Source organism: Salvelinus alpinus, chromosome 13 (assembly GCF_045679555.1).
Source record: "Salvelinus alpinus chromosome 13, SLU_Salpinus.1, whole genome shotgun sequence".
Lineage (NCBI taxonomy): Eukaryota > Metazoa > Chordata > Actinopteri > Salmoniformes > Salmonidae > Salvelinus > Salvelinus alpinus.
In genome coordinates, this window is record NC_092098.1 from 5,361,430 (window position 1) to 5,386,849 (window position 25,420).

The 25,420-nt window shown below is 40.8% G+C and overlaps 2 protein-coding genes across 5 annotated transcripts in view; both read right to left on the bottom strand.

Moving 5' to 3' along the window:
- The window catches only part of ubash3ba (ubiquitin associated and SH3 domain containing Ba), a 57,357-nt gene extending 52,046 nt beyond the window's left edge, over positions 1-5,311 (bottom strand). The window contains exon 1 of one of the 3 annotated variants that reach the window (XR_011667409.1): positions 4,181-5,311. Coding sequence is in view for 2 of the 3 variants with exons in the window: in XM_071337502.1 (XP_071193603.1) it covers positions 4,181-4,311 (131 nt within the window). In the remaining variant the exon portion in view is untranslated. The remainder of the gene's footprint in view (positions 1-4,180) is intronic. The other 2 variants (XM_071337502.1, XM_071337503.1) reach the window with 2 other exon arrangements.
- A 43-nt stretch (positions 5,312-5,354) lies between these two features.
- Positions 5,355-25,420, bottom strand: part of LOC139536848 (junctional adhesion molecule A-like) — a 37,489-nt gene continuing 17,423 nt past the window's right edge. For both annotated transcript variants that reach the window (XM_071337504.1, XM_071337505.1), the window contains exons 5-10: positions 22,771-22,973; positions 11,497-11,599; positions 8,767-8,874; positions 8,463-8,475; positions 8,120-8,177; positions 5,355-7,641 (exon numbers count right to left, since the gene is read on the bottom strand). In XM_071337504.1, the coding sequence (XP_071193605.1) occupies positions 7,606-7,641; positions 8,120-8,177; positions 8,463-8,475; positions 8,767-8,874; positions 11,497-11,599; positions 22,771-22,973 (521 nt within the window). In that variant the 3' untranslated portion in view covers positions 5,355-7,605. The remainder of the gene's footprint in view (positions 7,642-8,119; positions 8,178-8,462; positions 8,476-8,766; positions 8,875-11,496; positions 11,600-22,770; positions 22,974-25,420) is intronic.

The window sequence follows — 25,420 nt, forward strand, 5'->3', positions numbered from 1 at the left end:
CGCTGCTCAATGACAAATTATTCAGCATGAATTCCCTTCATACAACAGTAGGGTTGTATGATTCATGTTCTCCACACACACTGAAGCTCTTGTCCTCGAAAGGCTATGCCAAAGATAGTTTCCCCCGGGACAAACATTTTGTCTTATCCTCATAGCTACAGTAGTCGGTGAGGCTTGTGTGTTTGTAGAGTGAATCATAACCCTTCTGTTGTAAGTATTAGTGCTTCTCTGTACCAGGAAACCTTCAATCACTACAGGGATTGACGGTAAAGAGACTCACTAAGCAATTAGCCATGCTAACAAACAGAAGGATACACTGAAGTGAGGGTTAAACCCCTGGTCAACTTTCAATATTAAACTGTTTAAATACAAACCAATCAACACTCATTTCCAGATCTCAAATGTTTGGTTGAAAAACCATAATCTATAACAATTTGCTTGTCTTTCCCCATTTTCTCTCCTCCTCCCTCTGCTTACAAAGTTGGATACCTAAACCATCTGTGAAGCTCACATCTGGTGAGGAGTACTAGAGTTGAGTACACTAGCATGTAAAACAGTGTTTAGGCTCGGAGTATTGGAAGTATTCAAGCATGTGAAACAGTGTTCAGGCTAGTATTCTAAGTATACTAGCATGTGAAACAGTGTTCAGGCCATTAGTATGCGATTGTGAAACAGTTCAGATTAATATGTAACACAATGCTGTTTGGTATAGGAAATGTTGAACACCCGACCAGTAAAAAAAGTATATATATATTTTTTAAACACCTGTTGCTACTTAGAGGTGTGACATGACGGTGCATTACTTTTAAGACAACAGATTTTCTTTAAGAGTGGTTTTGGTAAATCCTGAGAAGTATTTTCATATTACTTACAACCTCATGCTAATCACATTAGCCTACGTTAGCTTAACCGTCCCGTAGGCGGGGGGTGGGGGGGTTACAACAACAATCCTGTTCAGGTTAAGAAGAGTTTTTGGTAAATCCTGAGAAGTATTGCTTTAACAGTACCCTCCTGTCCTGTCTTGACTGCCTGGGACGGTATTAAAAACAAACTAACATTTGGCCAGGAAGACAATTTCATTTCCCAAGACGCAATACATGACCAAATATGTGAACTCCTGTTTGTGTTCACATACTTTAGGTCATGTAGTGCATCATGGGCATTAAAATAGCAGCACATCATGGGCATTAAAATAGCAGCAAAGGGGGGGACCAACTCCATAACAGCCTCCAATCTTCTGGGAAGGCTTTCCATTAGATGGTGGAACATTGCTGCTTCCATTCAGCCACAAGAGCATTTGTGAGGTTGATCACTGATGTTGGCCAGTTATGCCTGGCTCGAAGTCGGCGTTCCCATTCATCCCAAAGGTGTTAGAAGAGGTTGAGATCAGGGTTCCGTGCAGGCCAGTCAAGTTCTTCCACACCGATCTCAACAAACCATTTCTGTATGGACCTCGCCTTGTGCACGGGGGCATTGCCATGCTGAAACAGGAAAAGGCCTTCCACAAACTGTTGCCACAAAGTTGGAAGCACAGAATCGTCTAGAATGTCATTGTATGCTGTAGCGTTACAATTTCCCTTCACTGGAACTAAGGGGCCCAGCCGGAACCATGAAAAAAACAAAAAAAAACAGGCCATTATTTCTCCACCAAACTTTACAGTTGGCACTATGCATTGGGGCAGGTAGCATTCTACTGGCATCCGCAAAATCCAGATTTGTCCGTCGGCCTGCCAGATGGGGAAGAGTGATTCCTCACTCCAGAGAACGCGTTTCCACTGCTCCAAAGTCCAATGGCCGCAAGCTTTACACCACTCCAGCTGACACATGCATCGCGATCTTAGGCTTGTGTGCGGCTGCTCGGACATGGAAACCCCTTTCATGAAGCTCCCGACGAACAGTTCTTGTGCTGATATTGCTTCCAGAGGCAGTTTGGAACTAGTAGTGAGTGTTGTAACCAAGGACAGACGATTTCTACGCACTACAGCACTCTGCGGTCCAGTTCTGTGAGCTTGTGTGGCCTACCACTTCGCAGCTGAGCCGTTGTTGCTCCTAGACAATAACAACACTAACAGTTAACCGGGGCAGCTCTAGCAGAGCAGAAATTTGACAAACTGACTTGTTGGAAAGGTGGCATCCTATGACAGTGCAATGTTGAAAGTCACTGAGCTCTTCAGTAAGGTCATTCTACTGCCAAATGTCTATGGAGATTGCATGTCTGTGTGCTTGATTGTATATACCCGTCAGCAAAGGGTTTGGCCCAAAAAGCAGAAACCACTAATTTGAAGGGGTGTCTCCAGACACACACACACGTAATTCCAAAGCAACTAGGACAATTTTACAGTTGATCAATGTATTTATAAAAGGCTTTTTTACATCAGCAGATGTCAAAGTGCTCATACAGAACTCAGCCCAAAACCTCAATGCAGATGTAGAAAACTCCCTAGAAAGGAAGTAACCTAGAGAAGGACCAGGCTCTGAGGGGTGGCCGGTCATCTTCTGGCTGTGCCCGATGGAGATAAGACTACATGGCCATTCAGGCAAAATCGTTCAAGATATCCAACGCTCATAGATGACCAGCAGGGTCAAATAATAATCCAAGTGGTCATAGAGGGTGCAACAGGTCCAGGGGGGGGGGGGGGGGGTTGAAGAGAGCGCAAATGAAAGAAGGCAATACCTAGTCAGTTGCGCAACTGAATGCATTCAACCGAAATGTGTCTTCCACATTTAACCCACCCCCTTGAGATGTTATTGAAGGAGTTCAAGACCTGTCCAAGGTGGATGGTTGATCGTGACAACATTAGGCTATAGAGCAGGGATGGGCCATTTTGATAGGGGTGGGGGCCAAACAATTTATATACACACACACTTAATGACTCACAGGGAGTGCTGTTTTGAAGCCACCGCACGTCCATTTTGGTACTCAACCACGATTATAAAACAAATATTTTGGAAGCTATAGAAATGCATTGTGATGTCTACATTTAATATATTAGACACCTAAAATGCATACTTCAACATAGAAACAATATACAAAATATATACTTCAAGGAAAATGTTTAAGTAATAAATGTTACGGTCCCCACTTCAAAATAAATAAAAAAAGACGTTACATTTTGTACTGTAGAATTCCATTCATTCCTATGGAGGACTGCTCCTTCTAGGGAGTGCCAATATGTCCAATCAGTGGCTTCATAGCCCCCCTTTGGCCATTACATCGCATCAGCAATCCAGGGTTTATATACACATCATTGGTCTGCATACCCACATGCAGTAAGAGCCTGCCCTAGCCTTTTGGGGGCCCTAAGCGACATTTTGTTGGGCCCTAGGCAGGCAAGGGCAATTACACAGCCATAATGCAAATACTCAAAAACAATACATCCAACACTAAAAAAAATCATGGAAAGGTTATAAAGTCATCAGCGGTCATAGGTTTGGTTAAATTTGAGCCATGATTTAAATTTTCTCCAGTCCACGCAGTGTATTCCAGTATATGGTAATTCTGTCAGAAAGTTATTCCAGTATATGGTAATTCTGTCAAAGTGACAATCTGCACTCAGTAAGTCAACTCTGACAATGGTGGTAACTGTTTGGTTTGTTATAAAAAATATGAAGTGTTTGTAGAGTGATTCAATTGATTTTAGAAAGGTGGCTACTGCAAGTGAGAAAAATGACTAATGTGAAAAGATCATTGCATGCAGTTTGGTGGGTTCCAAAGGAAGGTAAGGTCCTATAAACCTTAAATTTGATAGTCCAAACTAGACAGTGTTAACCACCTTCACCGGTTTCTTGAATGTCAAGTTGGAGTCCAAATGATGACAATATATAGGACATGGCATTTGACCCTCTACCAGTACCAACAATGGAGTGTTTTTTTTAACACCGGTATGGAACAATATTGCTCTGCAACTTAAACTATAATAGCAGGCTTAAAAATAAAGCTTTGTTTGCGCAGCCCGATTCTGATATTTTTTCACTAATTGGTATTTTTTGACCAATCAGATCAGCTCTGAAAAAATATCTGATGTGAAAACATCTGATTGGTCAATACCAATAAGTGGAAAAAATATCAGAATTGGCCTCCCTGTGTGAACGCAGCCTTAGTCTAAAAATAGACTGCATTCGCTAGGGAAAGTAGTCTAATGAATAGCGGCAGTACTCTAGCTTTAGGTCAGATACTCACGCCCTGGTCTTGGGGAATCCCATCGACAGCAGCACGTCCAGACTTGACCCATGTTTTACAGTGCCCGATCGATTCTGGCGCTGCCTCCGCGGGGTGACTTTGGTGTAAAGCTCTTCTTTAGCTGCCATCATAACTCACCGTTCCATTGGTATTTCAGTCCTCGGTTTCACTTACTTTCAGTAAAACCGGAAAGATGGAGGCGGCGGCAGACATTGAAAACAGCGGATAATTTGTGCTAAACGGAATTAGACTAGATTTGGCTACACATGAACGACAATCCCTTGGAATAAAGCGAACAAGAGGTTCTGTAGACAAATGTTCTGAACACAGAATGAACTAAGCAGCTTCCTGGTGAAACGCAGATAAAGTCATAACCATAGCTGCAGAAGGGGGGTCACTAGTCGGAAGTCACTTTTGCTCTCACAACGTCGCCGAGTCGAATGCGCCGACTAGGATGTAAACTATTTTTGCTGCGAGTTTCTTGCAATTGTTCGCTAAAAACGTTAACACATTTATGTCCTGAAATTATTTATCTAATGTAACTATGCCTCAAATGTCTTATTTATGAATGGATTTTGAGTGAGCGTCGGGCCAGCCTGTCAAAAAGGTTGCAGCTCTCAACAGCACCGCCCCTTTTTCTTAAAGAGACAGGATTCACTTACAACGGAACATCTTTCTGTATGATCAAATGTATCCATTCAGTGATTATACAGTGACTGCGCAAACAGAATAGAAGTTTAACCATGTGCATGTGGTGCAGAGAGGGTATCTGTGGAATTTGTAATACATTCCTAATTACAAAAACTATTTAAGGATATCGGTCTGTAACTGTACAAATTGTATATCTTTAAAATGTTTGGGTCTGGAAAGCAGTAAGCTACATGGGGACACCTAATTGGCACAGGTCAGAGGGCATATTAAAACATGTTCTAATTAGCCCTACACCAAGCCTGCTATACACTGTAAACAAAACATTTTATACACTGCACCTTAAGAATATTCTCTCCCTCAATCTAGGCTGAACTGATTATGGTAAAGGGGAGTTAATACTCAACGGTGCTGAAGGACCATGGACGATCTTAGCTAGCACCTTGTGGATACATTGTACATAATAACAATAGCTCAAAGTCAAAAATATGGAAAGCACAACTATTACAAAAATGGTCTTTGAGACTGTTCTTCAAATATGATTTAATATTAGAATCAGGTGTTACCTTATAAAACAACAAATACATGAATCTGTCAAAGTCGTAAAATGCTCAATAAAAAGATCTAGATTAAAACCTGACTAATTTTTGCGAAATAAATATCTTAAGTACGACTGCACCCATGTACCTTGTATGATGGGATATTGTGCTCACAGCAACATCTTTGGGATGCTAAACTTGATAACTTGCAAAGAAGGAGACTGTTCATCTCAACAAGCCTGGTTGCTAGTCTGTTACTGCCCTTGACAACTTCTCATGGAATTGTCATGCCAAACGTGTTTAATAGTGAGTGACAAAGAGTTGACACGGCAGCACAAACCGATCTGGGACCAGCAACAAACAATACAAATTTGAAGAATACAAACATTAGGAATGTGACCAAAATAGCATTTTACCACCTGAGAAACATTGCCAAGGTGGGTCCGTTTCCATGCTTTTATTCCAAGCATGCTTGACTACTGTAATGCTCTCCTGTCTGGTCTACCCAAGAAAGCCAGTGGTCAACTGCAAAACATACAGAATGCTGCAGCACGGGTCCTGACCAAGACCAGACGGAGAAGCCACATTACACTGGTTTTATGGTCCCTGCACTGGCTGCCTGTGAGTTTTAGAATTTACTTTAAGATTCTTCTATTGGTTTTTAAAATCAATCCACAATTGTGCACCCAATACATGTAAGGCATGCTTTTAAGTTATGTACCCAGTAGGATCCTCTGGCATTGGCCTTTTAACTATCCCAAAGCCTAGGACCAAGAGGCATGGAACGGCAGCCTTTAGTTACTATGCCCCCAGACTCTTGAATAGCCTGCCAGAGAACCTGAGGGGGGTCAAAACTGTGGACATTATTTAAAGAGATCTTAATACATCTTTTTAGATATGCATTTCCTTGGGGTGCTTTTTAGTCATTCAGTTTGTTATTCTTTAGTTTTTTTCTGCTCTTATGTCTGTTGTGTAGTAAATATCAGTTTATTTATTGTTTTTATTCCCCCCCCCCACCCCCTGTAAAGCACATTGTGTTGCATTCCATGTCAGAAATGTGCTGTATAAATAAAGCTCGATGTGAGTTGATCAAACACAATTTAAAACTATCTGTAGCTACCGTAAACAAAACATTTCACATTACAACTCACTGAACAGCATGGATATTCACAGCACACAAGGTATGCGTATCAAACTGCACCCTATTCCCTACATAAATGCCCTAGAGCCTTGGTCAAAAGTAGTGCAGTATATACAGAATAGGGTGCCATTTGGGATACAGCCAGGCATGGGACAGAGGGAGCTGTGGAATTTCCAAAGCTTGTGTCAGGTTGAACAATCAAGACTTCACAAGGTGAATCCCTTGTGAAGAATGTAGGTTGTAGCTCAAAATGACACTAATCCCCATATAGTGCACTTCTTTTGACCAGGGCCCATAGAGCTCTATATTGGGCTAGCCTAGCAGTTAAGTGTTGCGCAAGAAACCAAAAGGTCGTTGGTTCAAATCCCCTTCTGCCCTTGAGCAAGGCAGTTAACCCCCAACAACTACTCCCCAGGCACAGATGACATGGATGTCGATTAAGGCAGCCCGCCACACCTCTCCGATTCAGCGGGGTTGGGTTAAATGCAGTAGACATTTTGGTTGAATGCCTTCAGTTGTGCAACAGAGTAGGTATTCCCTTTCCCCTTCCTTCTAGTCACTATATAGGGAATAGGGTGCAATTTGGGACGCAGGGCATAAAATGCATGTTCGATTGGGGTTAGAAAAATATCAATGACCAGCGTTATTGAAATATTTTTGGGGAAAATAGAAAAGTTCTATACACACAGCCGCCACAAAATAATGCAGACATACAGTAGGTGACTGCCGGTTAGAGAAATATTAAAGTGGAAATTGTTTTTATAAACAGATGGAATTAAAAAAGATAACATTAAAATCAATCCACACCGAGCAGGTAAAAGGGCCAGTGGTATTAGCATTTACCCAATTATCTCTCCTTCCTCCAAAAGTGTGCACTTTGCTTCACTGATTTGAAAGGAAATGGCTGGTATAAGGAAAAAAATGTGGAAACTCCCACAAGCCCATGCCACTGCCAATCCAATGCTTTGAGATTTGTGGGAAGCAGTGAACAAGAGCACACTTCAGGAGAAAAGGGAGATGTTATTGGGACGCACACGCATTCATTGTCGTTGCCGTAGACTCCTGAGTATATCCTGGATATGTCTTGCATACCCTGGCTATACCACGAAAGAAGACTTCTGTTTGAATTCCCCCTGGAACAGACAGAAAACTGCAATTACAAGACTGCACCTTTTCACTGGAATACAAGACCAAAGGACAGTAACCATTAAGTCTTTAGAGATGGTCCTCTGCAGATCAGTTGGTAGCGCATGGCGCTTGCAACGCCGGGATATTGGGGCCGATTCTCGGGACTACCCACACGTAAAAATGTAGGCACGCATGACTGAGTCGCTTCGGATAAAAGCATCTGATAAATATTATATTTCCCTGACAACCAAACAATACACTACAATCGTAATAATCTAATTCTCAGAAATTGAATTTGAAAGCACAGAGAAAAAACAAATCATATACAAATTATTTTCAGCACAATATTGTCTGTTATCTTTTGAATAATCTTCTGCTTGCTAAAAATGTTACAAACATACCAGAGAAATGGAAGAAATACTTAGAAATTAATGTCTAAAAAGCACCAGACTTGTTAAGACATTAAAGACCGATGAAACTTACATCCTCTTCATCGCCATACTCCGATGTTGGCTGGTAGACCACTGAGGGTTTGGGTTGGCTGTAAGAGGAACACACCAAGTGAGCCTATAGTGATATCTACACAGCCATCAGCCACTTTAAAGTGTACTATATTGTTGTATTATTTACATGGTGTTCTCTTTTTATGAAATGTTACATAAAATCCTTAATTAAAAAGCATCCTAACTAAGCCCTCAGCAACAGGGGCTGAGGAAACCAAAGGAGGACACGGATGTAATTTGACACTGGCACTGAAAACCAATTTGCTAAGTCCTGCATTAACATGATCAGACAAAGTAATCAGTTATTAAAAGAGTCCACTTACCTTGCACTCTTTTCTGTGAGGGCAAATAAAATTTAAAAAAAGTGAGTTAAATGTAGAGACATTTGTATGATGATTTGAATTTGAAGGTTATAACTTGCAGTTCATAATGTTTCAGTCACTGATCTGGGCCCATATTTATTAAAATGTCTTTGAATAAGAGTTCTGATCTAGGATTCGGTCCCTTCTGCCCATGCAATCTTATTCATTATGATCTAAAAGTCCAATCAGTTCCTAGATCAGCACTCCTACTTTGAGATGCTTTATGAATACATGACCAGGAGTGGTTAGGGGGGTGTGAACTCACTAGGCAGGTATCCTTTGCGGCGGGCGTACCACAGTCCAAAGCCCAGCAGGGCCAGGGCTAGGAGAGCCACGATCACCCCGGCAACAATACCTCCAGTGTTGATGTCACCTAGACAGAGAGAAAAAGGAAAAAAGGAGAGTAAATTCCACCAAAATGTATCTGTTGATGGATCTTCCCACACTACAACCATCTGCACATTGCTAAAACACTGTACTAGCAGATAACCTCAGCAAAAAAAGAAACGTCTGTTTCTCAGGACCCTGTCTTTCAAAGATAATTAGTAAAAACCCAAATCATTTCACAGATCTTCATTGTAAAGGGTTTAAACACTGTATCCCATCCTTGTTCAATGAACCATTAACAATTAATGAACATGCACCTGTGGAACGGTCGTTAAAACACTAACAGCTTACAGACAGTAGGCAATTAAGGTCACAGTGATGAAAACTTAGGACACTAAAGAGGCCTTTCTACTGACTCTGAAAAAACCCAAAAGAAAAGACACCCAGGGTCCCTGCTCATCTGCGTATTTGAATGTGCCTTAGGCATGCTGCAAGGAGGCATGAGGACCAGGGTAAAAAATTGCGATGTCCATACTGTGAGACACCTAAAACAACGCAACAGGGAGTCAGGACAGACAGCTGATCGTCCTCGCAGTGGCAGACCACCTGCACAGGATCCTGCACAGGATCGGTACATCCGAACATCATACCCGCGGGACAGGTAGAGGATGGCAACAACTGCCCGAGTTACACCAGGAATGCACAATCCCTCCATCAGTGCTCAGACTGTCCGCAATAGGCTGAGAGAGGCTGGACAGAGCTTGTAGGCATGTATGGCAGGTCCTCACCAGACATCACCGGCAACGACGTCGCCTATTGGCACAAACCCACTGTCGCTGGACTAGACATGACTGGCAAAAAGTGCTCTTCACTGACGAGTCGCGGTTTTGTCTCAACAGGGGTGATGGTCAGATTCGTGTTTATCGTCAAAGGAATGAGCGTTACGCCGAGGCCTGTACTCTGGAGCGGGATCAATTTGGAGGTGGAGGGTCTGGGGCGTGTCATGGTCTGGGGCGGTGTGTCACAGCATCATCAGACTGAGCTTGTCGTCAATCTCAACGCTGTGCGTTACAGGCAAGACATCCTCCTCCCTCATGTGCTACCCTTCCTGCAGGCTCATCCTGACATGACCCTCCAGCATGACAATGCCACCAGCCATACTGCTCGTTCTGTGCGTGATTTCCTGCAAGACAGGAACGTCGGTGTTCTGCCATGGCCAGCGAAGAGCCCGGATCTCAATCCCATTGAGCAGGTCTGGACCTGTTGGATCGGACGGTGAGGGCCACTCCCCCCCAGAAATGTTCGGGAACTTGCACGTGCCTTGGTGGAAGAGTGGGGTAACATCTCACAGCAAGAACTGGCAAATCTGGTGCAGTCCATGAGGAGGAGATGCACTGCAGTACTTAATGCAGATGGTGGCCACACCAGATACTGACTGTTACTTTCGATTTTGACCCCCCCTTTGTTCAGGGACACATTCAATTTCTGTTAGTCACATGTCGGTGGATTTTTTCAGTTTGTCTCAGTTGTTGAATCTAGTTTGCTGAAAATAAACACAGTTGACAGAGGACATTTCTTTTTATGCTGAGTTTATAACACTTGAAATGTATCTTTTCTAAACCTGTTGAGTGCAATGTTCATTATTCATTTCTAATAGTTTAAATTTGTTTATTCTCAGTTGTATTTCTTCATTTCACTTGCTTTGGCAAATGTAAACATGTTTCCTTTGAATTGAAAGAGGGAGAGACCGATAGAGAAATTAGATACATTAAACTGGCTCACAAAGTCAAAATGGGAGAGTGAAATAGCTTAACATCCTTGTCATTGAGTGTAAAAGGAATATGTGCATTCACTATGCCATAAAGACCAAAGCAAATAATGATAATATTCGGGGGGTGCTTGTTACACACACATAATGGAAATAAATCGTTTTTGCATATCCCAAGTTCTGAGACAACTGCAGGGAGTGGGGTCACGACCAAGGTCACCTGCCACTGGAGCAATTAGGGTTAAGTGCCTTTGCTTCACCTCGTTGACGCTGGGATTCGAACCACCGACCTTTCGGTTACTCGCCGAACGCTCTAACCTATCTGCCGCCCACATCTAGGTCTGGTTATAGTAAAAGCACTTGTGCTGATGTAAAAACTTTGATTCCAGGGGTTGTTAGGAAACATATCCACCAACCAAACCAGCATAACAATATTTTAGGTGTACATAATGTGAATCTGCTGCAACAGGATTATCTAGATTTACCTGTGTATGGTATGACCTACATTTGAATGAAGGAAACACTTTCCTATATCGCCTTCACATTTTTGTATTAGGCCAGTAGGCTGCTATCAAAACCAAATAAGAGTGATTCACATTAGGGATGAGGGTCGGAAATAATTTCTGTATTCGAATAGTATCATGATTTAACTTTTGACTGGTACTGTATATCAAAAAATAACTAATCCTTCCAGGGTTTCTTCATTTTTACTACATCGTAGATTAATAGTGAAGACATCACAACTATGAAATAACACACATGGAATCATGCAACCAAAAGAAGTGTTGAACAAAATCAAAATATATTTTGTATTTGAGATTCTTCAAAATAACCACCCTTTGCCTTGACAGCTTTGCACTCTTGGCATTCTCCTATCCATAGAAAACGAAGAGCACTTACGGACTTCCATTCTGACAGCCTGACAGCGTTTAGCAGGGCCGGCGTCGTTCACAGCCTCACAGCTGTAGTCTCCTGTATCCATCTTAGAAGCAGACGGAAACTCCTGCAGGGATAGAACGAGGCGTTTACAAGCGCTGATATGAAAAAAAAAGGGGGGAAAAAAGGGGAAACAATTGAAATAAGAGACTTGACGTTGAATACCACACAGTACTGTTGTGTTAGCTTGGTACCAGATGTATTTGTGCTATACAGCCAACTATGGTCAGTCTGTTTGGCATCCCAATGATCATAGTAGTTAACTATACAGCACACGTGTTATTAGCCGTAGCCTATTTAGCTAGCTCAAACCAGCTAAAATGCCACGATGGATATCAGAAATTGGCTTTGATAAAGTACCCAAACAAAGCCAAAGTAGAAGGGGACACCTTGCTACTGTGTCAGTGGATGTTAAAAGTTGACAGCACTGGAGTTCCTCGGGCACTAAATGCAAGTGTTCGTAAAAAACAGAGTAAGACTGGAGGCTACAGGGTTGCTGAAGGCGGTGAAAGTTTACAGCCACCATTGTGCACATAATCCTCAGTCGTCGCGATCCTTCAAACAAATTACTCCAGGCAACAGCAACAGATCTTTACACTGAAGTCAGTGGTCCGCAGTGCATCGAGAAGTTGGTGTGACAGCAACTTCGAAAACCATTTGGTAACAGTTCAGTGCCAGCGGCACTAATGCACCACCAGCTCCGAGCAAATGACAACGTTATGCAAGTACAACTCTCCAGCAATACGTGGTAGACAGTACAGTAGGCCAGCAGGACAGAGGAGAAAAGACGGCATCATTCTGACATGTCACCAAGAACAGAGAAGGCAATAGCCAACTGGTGGAGGCCCTGTGTGCCCTTGACACAGAGAACCATGACTTTATAGAAGGTGAAACCGCTGCTGGATGTAAGCAACACCCGATTTGGTGGAAGCGGAGCTGTTGCTCGCCAGTTTTTGCAAACTGAAATCGCCCGCTAAGGCTCCAATGTGCCATATCACAGCGTGTTGCTGAACTCACGAACACCATGATTATCCATGTTTGACGCATGCCTACATCTCACTGTTTACTGTTAACGAGCCTGTATCGATCTGATATTTGGCTTACTAAGCCTACTTGGTATCGCCGCTTTGTTCTGTTCGCATTCATTCGTTTGCATTAGCAGTTATGTCAGTATTCTAAGTCAAACTGATATTCATGAATAACTAGGTTGCTACTTTCCAATGCAAGAACCCCCCCCTCCCCCCCAAAACAAATTGTGCCCCCTCACTGATTTCAACTGCCCCCTTAGTCACTTTATCCCGGCGCCGGGTCTGGAAACACCCGCAGCGGGGAGCGCACCTGGCCTGGGGAGACCATCAGCTGTGCCATGGCTACCAGTGATGGGCACACTTAAGGGATGAATGGTCTCGACAGAATTGGCTATTGCTGCTGTCAGATTGACCAGATTATTATTTCCAATAATTGCAAGAGGTTCTTAAATACAATAGCTAGAATGCAGTTTTACTTTTAACCGTGATCCTATTTTATTTTCAATTTCATTAAGCAGTTTATGCGTCTATATTTGCGCGCAGGCCAGGTAGCCTATAGGCCTACTTCTGTGTGTGCGCGTCCCTTACTCAACATTGACAGGAGCGCTCAAAACAAAAAATAACTAAATTCATAAATGGAATGAAATTAATCAAAACTTGTTTCTCACAAGTGTAGCATAGGTTGTGCATTCTGCAAACAATGTGTCCACTCCGACAATGAGAACAGGAAGACTGGAATAATAATATTGAATGCATTAAAATAAATGACTAAATAAAGTAAAACATTGTAGATTTGAAATTAACAGTAAATGCACTACTGGTGATACAGCATGTAAAATGGGGAATTGTTATACACTAACATTCAAACAATTCACACCATGAAGTTGTGAAACAATGACTGCACAAAATGGTGGGGAGTGCGCACATTCTGGAGAGAGAAGTGCATTGTGCATTTGGGAGAAGCATGCATTGGCCATGCAGCATTTATGGTGATATGGCCTCAGCAGAAGTCAGGCATACTTATTGCGCTTCTTGGAGCAATGCAGACCTGTTGTCAAACAGTTTGTGTTTATACAGGATTTTTATTTAACACCCCTACCTACCGTTAACCAATCATGTCAATGCAGGGACCTCCGCTTTGTTACAAAATTGGGAGGCGCATGGCGATGCGGTACGGAGCTCGACTTGGACTCTGCATGCCTATTGAGGCTCCGCAACTGCGTCACACCCTCCGACTACATTTTCGGATCAAGTATAAATTGGCTTTTAGTTTAGGCCCCCGAAATGGATTAGTTCACCGAGATAGGAGCAAATATATATATATATATATAACTAAATAAAAATTATCTTGGTCGACCAACAGCCTAAAGACCAAACAAATTGACGTCAGCCCTAGTGCACAAGTAAAGAAATGTCAAACAGTACGCTTTTAGTTGATGTTATAGGCTATCAAGCAATTTAGCTAGGTAGCCTTACGTTAACTTCCTCACACTTGGCTGGTTCATTTTTGCCATTACGCTAGCTAGTTAACATGAGCCTACATATTGAACTTCAAATTGTCTCAGGCCAGTGGCACAATATGAAATGTATGGTTAAATCAGAAATCGCCTTCATAATCATTGGCCTGTACAGAGAAGTCAAGAACACAACGGCCAATTTAGCAAGTTACTACTACAGCAGGACAACACAAGCAGACCAGAAACTGACACGTTTTTCTGACAATGACATTTTGCTTTAGATGTGATTTGATTGGTGTGAAGCCAAATCCAAACCGGCCTCCCGTGAGGGAGGTTTTGCTGTGCCAGGACAACCCACAGTTGAGCTCAGCTCAAAACTGATTGGCAAATTAGCCAATCATTTTTTAACATGTTTAGGAAACACCTTGGTAAAGTGAACTGGCTCCTATTAGGCAAGTCAGAGTCAAGAAAAGATCTAGCCCTTGGTTTAGTCATTAAATCAAGGAAGGCCTTTAAGAAATAAATAAATATTTTGTCTTTCAAAGATGATTCGTAAAAATCCAAATCACTTCAGATTTATTGTAAAGGGTTAAAACCCTGTTTCCCCATGCTTGTTCAATGAGCCATAAACAATTAATAAACATGCACCTGTGGAACGGTCGTTAAAACACTAACAAGGTCACAGTTATGAAAATGTCAGTGTTCTGCCATGGCCAGCGAAGAGCCCGGATCTCAAACCCATTGAGCACGTCTGGGACCTGTTGGATCGGACGGTGAGGGCTAGGGCCATTCCCCCCCCCAGAAATGTCCGGGAACTTGCACGTGCCTTGGTGGAAGAGTGGGATAACATCTCACAGCAAGAACTGGCAAATCTGGTGCAGTCCATGAGGAGGAGATGCACTGCAGTACTTAATGCAGATGGTGGCCACACCAGATACTGACTGTTACTTTTGACCCCCCCTTTGTTCAGGGACACATTATTCCTTTTCTGTTAGTCACATGTCTGTGGAACTTGTTCAGTTTGTGTCTGTTGAGTCTTATATGCATACAAATATTTATACATAAACGCAGTTGACAGTGAGAGGAGTTTAGTAAAACCCAAGATCATTCTGACTTCCTTTTATATATAAAGGGCTCAAGAGGAATGATGTTCAGAAAAAGATAACAGCCAAGAGGGGGAACAAAAGCCCCAAAAATGTATTCTAAGAATTAGGATGTAGTAACTCTGCCAAAAACAAATCTAATAGTATTGCCTAGACATTATGAGTGGGCTGGTTTCCAACAAAACAAAATGGTGGCTAATGAATGCAACTCATGTTTTACTTCTGTTGCCAATAAGTTGGTTAGCAACTTACCCACCACTTGTTTGGGAATTAACAACTCAAGAGCTACTACGCCAATCTGGGGTCCAACCCAACTCTTTTCTTCTTTAAAAAGTGTTTATGTAGCCAAGGTAGCTAAAATGCTAGTGGAGCTTAACTGCTCCAAAGCCACTGGCGTGGATGCTATACCAGCAAGGTTGTTGAGACGCAGCAGTTCAAATTGCCCCATGTATTACTCACGTAATTAACCTCGAGCTAGGTACATTCCCAAACGAAAAATGGCCAGTCATTAATTTGCACAAGGGGCGAGTGAGACCAAACATGGGAACTACAGGCCAGTCTCCATCCTCACTGTCAAGACCAAAATCTTAGAATGTGGTTCATGAGCAGCTCTACTTGTATGTAAATCTCATTCATTAATTCCAGTCAAGGTTCATAAAATCATACTCTACCGACTCATACTTAAAAATGTCCACATAAGGAAGGAGATTGATAAATGGTGCCGCTTGACCTCAAGGCTTTCGATAAAGTTAATCATAAAATCCTACTTGCCAAGTTAGAGGCTCCGGGTTGGGAAGTACCACTCTTGAATGGGTTGTATGCATGCATGTCCTACTTGCTAGGGAGGGAACATGCGGTTGAAGTAAATGGTTTGCCCTCCACGGCTAAACCCATAAGCGGTGGAGTGCCATAGGGGAGCGTGCTAGGGCTTCGGTTATTCCTGCTGCACATGCAGTACCAGTCAAAAGTTGACAGCTACTAATTCCAATGGTTTCCTTTAAATTGTATTATTTTCTACATTGTAGAATAGTGAAGATGTCAAAACTAAGAAATAAAATGGAATCATGTGGTAACCAAAAGTAGTGTTAAATTAAAATATTTTATATTTGAATAATGTCAAAGTAACCACCCTTTGCCTTGATGACAACTTTGCACACGCTTGGCATTCTCAACCAGCTTCATGCATTTAAATTAACAGGTGTGCCGCCTTGTTAAAAGCTAATTTGTGGAATTTCTTTCCTGCTTAATGTGTTTGAGCCAATCAGTTGTGTTGTGAAAAGGCAGTTGTGTTGTGAAAAGACAGAAGATAGCCCTATTTGGTAAAAGACCAAGTTCATATTATGGCAAGAACAGCTCAAATAAGCAAAGAGAAAAGACAGTCCATCATTACTTTAAGACATGGTCAGTCAATTCGGATAATTTCAAGTGCAGTCGCTAAAACCAAGCGCTGATGAAGTAACTGGCTCATGAGGACCGCCACAGGAAAGGAAGTAGAGGTCGACCGATTATGATTTTTCAACGCCGATACCGATTGGAGGACCAACAAAAGCCGATACCGATCAATCTGACTTTTTTTTTTTTTTTTGTAATAATGACAATTACAACAATACTGAATGAACACTTATTTTAACTTAATATAATACATCAAGAAAATCAATTTAGCCTCAAATAAATAATGAAACATGTTCAATTTGGTTTAAATAATGCAAAAACAGAAAGTGTTGGAGAAGAAAGTAAAAGTGCAATATGTGCCATGTAAGAAAGCTAACGTTTAAGTTCCTTGCTCAGAACATATGAAAGCTGGTGGTTCCTTTTAACATGAGTCTTCAATATTCCCAGGTAAGAAGTTTTAGGTTGTAGTTATTATAGGACTATTTCTCTACACAATTTGTATTTCAAATACAAATTGACTATTGGATGTTCTTATAGGCACTTTAGTATTGCCAGTGTAACAGTATAGCCAGTGTAACAGTATAGCTTCCGTTCCTCTCCTCGCTCCTACCTGGGCTCAAACCAGGAACACATCGACAACAGCCACCCTCGAAGCAGTGTTACCCATGCAGAGCAAGGGGAACAACTACTCCAAGTCTCAGAGCAAGTGACGTTTGAATCGCTATTAGTGCGCACCCCGCTAACTAGCTAGCCATTTCACATTGGTTACACCAGCCTAATCTCGGGAGTTGATAGGCTTGAAGTCATAAACAGTGCAATGCTTGAAGCACAGCGACGAGCTGCTGGCAAAACGCACGAAAGTGCTGTTTGAATGAATGCTTACGAGCCTGCTGGTGCCTACCACCACTCAGTCAGACTGCTCTATCAAATCATAGACTTAACATAACAACACACAGAAATACGAAACTTAGGTCATTAATATGGTCGAATCCGGAAACTATCATTTTGAAAACAAAACGTTTATTCTTTCAGTGAAATACGGAACCGTTCCGTATTTTATCTAACGGGTGGCATCCATAAGTCTAAATATTCCTGTTACATTGCACAACCTTCAATGTTATGTCATAATTACGTAAAATTCTGGCAAATTAGTTCGCAACGAGCCAGGCGGCCCAAACTGTTGCATATACACTGACACTGTGTGCAATGAACGCAAGAGAAGTGACACCATTTCACCTGGTTAATATTGCCTGCTAACCTGGATTTCTTTTAGCTAAATATGCAGGTTTAAAAATATATACTACTGTGTATTGATTTTAAGAAAGGCAATGATGTTTATGGTTAGGTACAGTCGTGCAACGATTGTGCTTTTTTCGCAAATGCGCTTTTGCTAAATCATCCCCCGTTTGGCGAAGTTGGCTGTCGTTGTTAGGAAGAAATAGTCTTCACAGTTTGCAATGAGCTAGGTGGCCCAAACTGCTGCATATCCCCTGACTCTGTTGCAAGAGAAGTGACACCATTTTTCCTAGTTAAAAGAAATTCATGTTAGCAGGCAATATTAACTAAATATGCAGGTTTAAAAATATATACTTGTGTATTGATTAAGAAAGGCATTGATGTTTATGGTTAGGTACACAGAGCAACGACAGTCCTTTTTTGCGAATGCCACCGCATCGATTATATGCAACGGAGGACACGCTAGATAAACTCGTAATATCAACCATGTGTAGTTAACTAGTGATTATGATTGAATGATTGTTTTTTTTATAAGATACGTTTAATGCTAGCTAGCAACTTACCTTGGCTTCTACTGCATTCGCGTAACAGGCAGGCTCCTCGTGGAGTGCAATGTAAGGCAGCTGGTTAGAGCATTGGACTAGTTAACTGTAAGGTTGCAAGATTGAATCCCTGAGCTGACAAGGTAAAAAAAATCTGTCGTTCTGCCCCTGAACAAGGCAGTTAACCCACCGTTCCCAGGCCGTCATTGAAAATAAGAACGTGTTCTTAACCGACTTCCCTAGTTAAATAAAGGTGTAGAAATATAATAAAATTGGCAAAATCGGTGTCCAAAAATACTTGAAATCGGCCCTAATTTAAAAAAAAATCTAATTAAAATAAATAAAAAAATAAAATAAAAAAAACGGCCATTCCGATTAGTCGGTCGACCTCTAAAAGAAAACCAAGTTACCTCTGCTGCAGAGGACAAGTTCATTAGAGTTACCAGCCTCAGAAATTGCAGCCCAAATAAATGCAGAGTTTAAGTAACAGAAACTGTTCACAGGAGAGACTGAATTAGGCCTTCATGGTCAAATTGCTGCAAAGACATTACTACTAAAAGGACACCAATAAGAAGATTTGCTTGGGCCAAGAAACACGAGCAACATACATTAGACCAGTGGAAATCTGTCCTTTGGTCTTATGAGTCCAAATTAGATTCTTGGTTCCAACCGTCGTGTCTCTGTGACGCAGAGTAGGTGAATGGACGATCTCCGCATATGTGGTTCCCACTGTGAAGCATGGAATAGGAGGTGTAATGTGTGGGGGTGCTTTGCTGGTGACACTGATTTATTTAGAATTCAAGGCACACTTAACCAGCATGGTTACCACAGCGATACACCATCCCATCTGGTTTGCGCATAGTGGAACTATCATTTGTTTTTCAACAGGACAACAACCCAACACACCTCCAGGCTGTGTAAGGGTTATTTGACCAAGGTGCTGCATCAGATGACCTGGCCTCCACAATCAGCCAACCTCAACCCAATTGAGATGGTTTGGGATGAGTTGGACCGCAGAGTTTAGGAAACGCAGCCAACAAGTGCTCCGCATGTGGGAACTCCTTCAAGACTGTTGGAAAAGCATTACTCATGAAGCTGGTTGAGAGAATATCAAGTGTGCAAAGCGTGGCTACTTAGAAAAATAGAATATATTTTGACTCGTCTTGTCAATATGGGGGCGCTGTTTCCACTTTGGAAAAAATCGTGCCCAAATTAAACTGCCTCGTACTCTATTCTAGATCGTACAATATGCATATTATTACTATTGGATAGAAAACACTCTCAAGTTTCGAAAACTGTTTGAATTATATCTGTGAGTAAAACAGAACTCATTTTGCAGCAAACTTCCAGATAGGAAGTGAAAAATCTGGAAACGATGCTCTGTTCCAGGGCCTGCCTATTCAATTGCCTAATATTTATCGATATGCATGCACTTCATACGCCTTCCACTAGATGTCAACAGGCAGTGGAAGGTGGAATGGGGTGTCTAGCTTGATCTGAGGTCGAACAAGAGCTCTTGGAATGACGTGTCCAGAATTTCCTTTCTCTACCTAGGCGCGGGAAGCACCTCCCTATTGTCTTATGATAAGCGTTCGGTATACACGGCTAATATCTCCGGCTTTGTTTTTATTTGATACATATTAGAAAAACATCATAAAGTAGGTTTTCTCAACCGAGTTTCATCAGTTTATTCAACGTTTAATGGGACTTATGGAGTTTTCCGTTCTCTGCGTCGAGAGAAATTGGGAACGTCATCAACATTGGCTAGCCTTGTGGAGCAAATTCGACAGGAGAGAAGGACATTCTAAAACCAAACAATGATTTATTCTTGACCAAGGACTCTTTGTACAAGATTCTGATGGAAGCTCAGCAAAAGTAAGAACAATTTATGATGTTATTTCGTATTTCTGTGGAAAATGTTGAGTCCTATTCTCTGCCGTTTTGGCGGGCGCTGTCTCGCTATAACGTAAGCTGTTTGTTATGGTAAAGTTATTTTTAAAAATCTAACATGGCGGTTGCATTAAGAACCAGTGTATCTTTCATTTGCTTTCCAACATGTATTTTTTAGTAAAGTTTATGATGAGTTCTTTGGTCAGATTAGGTGAGTGTCCAAACTAGCTCCGGACATTCTGGTGAATCGATGCTACATATTCACAATGTATAACCACGGTTTGCAGCTCTAAATATGCACATTTTCGAACAAAACATAAGTGTATTGTATAACCTGATGTTATAAGACTGTCATCTGATGAAGTTGGTCAAGGTTAGTGATTCATTTTATATATTTTGCTGGTTTTTGCGATCACTACCTTTTGCTGCTAATAAATGCATTTGTGTGTTTGGCTATTGTGGTAAGCTAATATAATGCTATATTGTGTTTTCGCTGTAAAACACTTAAAAAATCTGAAATATTGGCTGGATTCACAAGATGTTTATCTTTCATTTGCTGTACACCATGTATTTTTCATAAATGTTTTATGATGAGTATTTAGGTATTTCACGTTGCTCTCTAATTATTCTGGCTGCTTTGGTGATATTTTTGATGGTAGCTGCAATGTAAAACTATGATTTATACCTCAAATATGCACATTTTCGAACAAAACATACATTTATTGGATAACATGTTATAAGACTCATCTGATGAAGTTGTTTCTTGGTTAGTGACTAATTATATCTCTATTTGGTCGGTTTTGTGATGGTAGCTATGCGGTAGAAACATGGTGAAAATATGCGGTTGAGTCTTTTGCTATTGTGGTTAGCTAATAGAAATACATAGTGTTTTCGCTGTAAAACATTTTTAAAAAATCGGAAATGATGGCTGGATTCACAAGATGTTTATCTTTCATTTGCTGTATTGGACTTGTGATTTCATGAAAATTATATTATATGATATCCCTGTCGCGTTAGGCTAGGCTATGCTAGTCAGCTTTTTTGATGAGGAGGATCCCGGATCCGGGAGAGAGAAGCGGTAGAGGTTAATACTTTTTTGGTGACTACATGATTCCATGTGTGTTATTTCATAGTTTGCATCTTCACTATTATTCTACAATGTAGAAAATGCAAAAATTAAGAAAAACCTCAATGAGTAGGTGTTCAAACTTTTGACTTGTACTGTAAATAATATGAAGGATGTTGGACGGACCCAAATTAGTCAACTGTTTGGTCAATAGGCTATTGGTCGACCAAGATATACATTTCTCATTCGAGAAGAAGCACACTTTTTATTATTATTCTTATTTTTTTTTTCTCTCTTTTTTTTTTTTTAAATGGCACACGAGACACCTGTCTGAGTCGCACCCATGTGAGTGAACTAATCCATTGTGGAGGCCGCGTGGATGGCACAGTCCAAGAACGGGCTGCACGTCTCAATTTCATTGTGTGAATTGTTAGACTTGATTGTTATTGTATATCAATTCCCCCATTACATTTACCGTTAATGCCTATAATTTGTCATCTACAATGTTTGTTTGGTTATGTGAATTTCTGTTAATGCATTCAACATTATTCCTGTCTTTTGCCGTTCTCATTGTCAGAGTGGACAGGTTGTTTGCACAGAGCACAACATATACTACACAAGAGAAAAGCTTTGGTTTATTTCATTCCATTTACGAGTTGTCAATTTAGTCATCGTCTTTTGTTCGGAGCACTACTGTCAATGTTGAGTAAGGACGAGCACGCATAGAAGTAGGCCTATAGGCTACCTGGCCTGCGTGCAAATGTAGGTATATAAAACATACCCTGATAGTATTTCTGATTGGCTTAATGAACCACCACTAATGACCTGTGGAGCTTCTCAAAGTAATGTTTTACCTCTAACAGCAAGCAAACAAATTATGTTATTACATCCAATGAGAATGGATGCTATTGTCAATGTATTTTTTTTAAAATCTTTCCAGCCCTCTCCCTTTCAATAACCACTCAGCATGAAGGGGAAAAAAATGTCTTGAGTGGTGATTATGGTTCATTGCTTAGCTTGCTAGCTACATGTCTTGGCAAAAGACTACACGTGTCCATTTTAATAGAACGTCAATGCGACAACTGTTAGCCAGTTGGCTTGGGTGCTTGACTGTTACGACAGAACGCTCGAATCAACCCTTAGAGATGGGTGTGGCTAAAGCTTAAGAGGGTGTGAATAATGCATTGTTCCTCAAATGCAGTGTATGATATACCATTTTGTAGCCCCTGTGTGTGTCTGCTTTTATCCAATGTAAAAAAAAAAAACATTTCAAACACCATTCCATTTTTGCTACATTAGATCGAATCAAGGCGGTCGGTCACATACGCCAAACACTATCATGAAAGAGGACCACGATGGATATAAGCAGACTGCTTACCCTCGACAATTCTTAAATCAAGTGCATAATTGTGTACGTGTACACAAAACGTTTTGTTCCCATGTGCTGCAATGAATATGACCCAGGTTAATGTTGTGTAGGCCTAGCAATGAGAGTTGGGGTGAAAAGGATGCCGCAACACTGACCAGGTTGCCAATGAGAGTGTTGATCTTGTAGGTGTAGTTCTTGAAGGCAGCGAACTTGCTGGGGTCCTCCGGGAGAGGGTTATTGTCTTTGTACCACTTGTAGGTAGGGGGAGGTGACCCCTGGGCATCATAGCAGGAAAGCAGCACGCTATGCGCCGTTGTCACAGAGGCTGGGACCCTACACATAGGCATGGATGGAGGCACTGCAGGAAAACGGAATATAGTGTTACACTGACATCTTATTGTCGTGGTATCCTGAATCAATTCACACAGGGTCATAGAATTGTCACATTACAAGGGAGTTTCTATCCTGTGTATAACATTTACAGGTAATATAATTTCTCAGATGAACTCCGACGAAGATAATCCCTCAAAGCAGTGTCTAGCTCTTATGTAATAATAAACCCGGGTAGTTTGGGTCCTAGATGCTGATTGGCTGAAACAGAATTTCAGCTGTAGGTACATCAGATAATATACCACGGGTATGACGCATAAAACACTTGTTTACTGTTCTATTCATGTTGGTAATCATTTTAAAATAGCAATAAAGCACCTCTGGGGTGCCTATAAGAACATCCAATAGTCAAAGGTATTTGAAATACAAATTGTGTAGAGAAATAGTCCTATAATTCCTATACCTCAGCTCAAATAATATATTTGAGGTTAGACACTTTGATTCCATGTGTTATTTAATAGTTGATGTCTTTATTATTCTACAATGTAGGAAATATAGAAGAACCCTGGAATGGAGGTGGTGTGCAAACTTTTGACTGGTACTATATAATGTTTTGTAAATATTATTTTCTCCTAACCCGACCACCCCTCCCCTACTTGAAGTTAACTAATGGAACACTTAGGCTTCCCCTTCCAGTTTATGCATACGATATACATTTTACAGAGTGTATTTTACAATAGTGATCTTTAGTTTGTTTTTAATCCAATCCTTCAGAACAAAAACAAGCTTAAATATATATTAGACAGTACCAAATCAAATTATCTAATGAATGTCTCGGAGTAAAATCTGCAGAGCTGGCACGTGCGCACACACGCAAAAAAGTTCTGAATCCGGCGTCATCAGTTCATAAAACTTGATCTATTTTGCAATCTTTGTGGCACAGCTGGCAATTCGTGTCTTTAAATTAAACTGGTATACTTTATTAATCACAATTTTTTTTTGCCAATTTTGGTCTTTAATGCATGGCCCGAACGACAAGTTCCTTACTCTTCTCCCCTCTTCCATTTCTGCAGTAATGCTGCAATTACTTGGTTGTAAATTTGGGTAGAGCAGATATTTCCATATTTTTGTTAGCTGCTTGTGTGACTTAACTCCACCAGTCCTATTTCTTATATTGTTGACAAAAGATTTAATTTATTCCAAAAGTAATGTTTGTTTTTATCCATTAGTATATTAGAGTTTAACCATAATATTTTTTCTGTCTTTCCTGGTGGATTAAACTGAAATAGCAACCAACTTTCCAGAGCTTGTTTTGAAAAAAAAATGCGATATTTGAGAATTCATTTTTAATAACCGAAAGTGAGAGGTTGTAATCTGAATAAAGGGGGAAAAAGGCCATTCTTGAACATGGGGCGAGATATTCTTAATCTGATAAAGAACAACTTCAGATACAAAAGATATGCATATGACTCATGCCTTTAGTGAGGTTGAATGCTTTAATAATATTTGCCCTTCGAATTCATATTCATTATATAAATAGGCCCGTCCAATTGTGTCTGGCTTGCCGTTTCCAAATAATATATATACATTTTTTTTTTATTATAAAAAAAAAAAAACTATAAACAAGTTGCTAGGTATAGGCAAGGCCATACGTAAATAGTTAAACTGGGATATGACTAAAGAGTTAAATCAGGGTGATTTTTCACACAAAATGGACAGGTATTTTCCATTCCATGGTAGCAAGTTCTTATTTATTTTTATGCTAACTTTCTATTAAAATATATTGTACCGAGATCATATCCTGAAAAATTAAGACCGAGTATGTCCACATCAGTCAGACAATTTTATTGGTAAACTACACGGTAATGTAAGTCAAATTTTTTGTGATCTAATATGTAATAGTACACTTATAATTTCGTTGTAATCCAGAGAGGTTAGAAAAGTATCTAGATCCTCTATGACGCTGTGGAGGAAAATTGTGGATATATTAGAAAACTTGAATCTGCATACAATGACACCCTTGTTTTTAAGCCCTGGATTTCTAGACCCTTGGGATTGTTGGATATGATTTTAATAGCTCATATTTCAATGGCCTTAATACATAGATACAGTGCATTAAGAGAGTATTCAGACCCCTTGACTTTTTCCATGTTACAGCCTTATCCTAAAATATATATTTTAATGAAAATCCTCAATCTACACACACTACCCCATAGTGACAAATCGAAAACCGGTTTAGACATTTTTGCAGAACCCAATGGTCTGACAGAGCTCCATGATTCCTCTGTGGAGGAGAGACTCTTCCAGAAGAACGTCTCTGTAGCACTCCACCAATCAGGCCTTTATGGTAGAGTAGGCAGACGGAAGCCACTTCAGTAAAAAAGGCACAACAGCCAGCTTGGAGTTTGCCAAAAAAATGCACCGAAAGACACTCAGACCATGAGAAACAAGATTCTCTGGTCTAATGAAACCAAG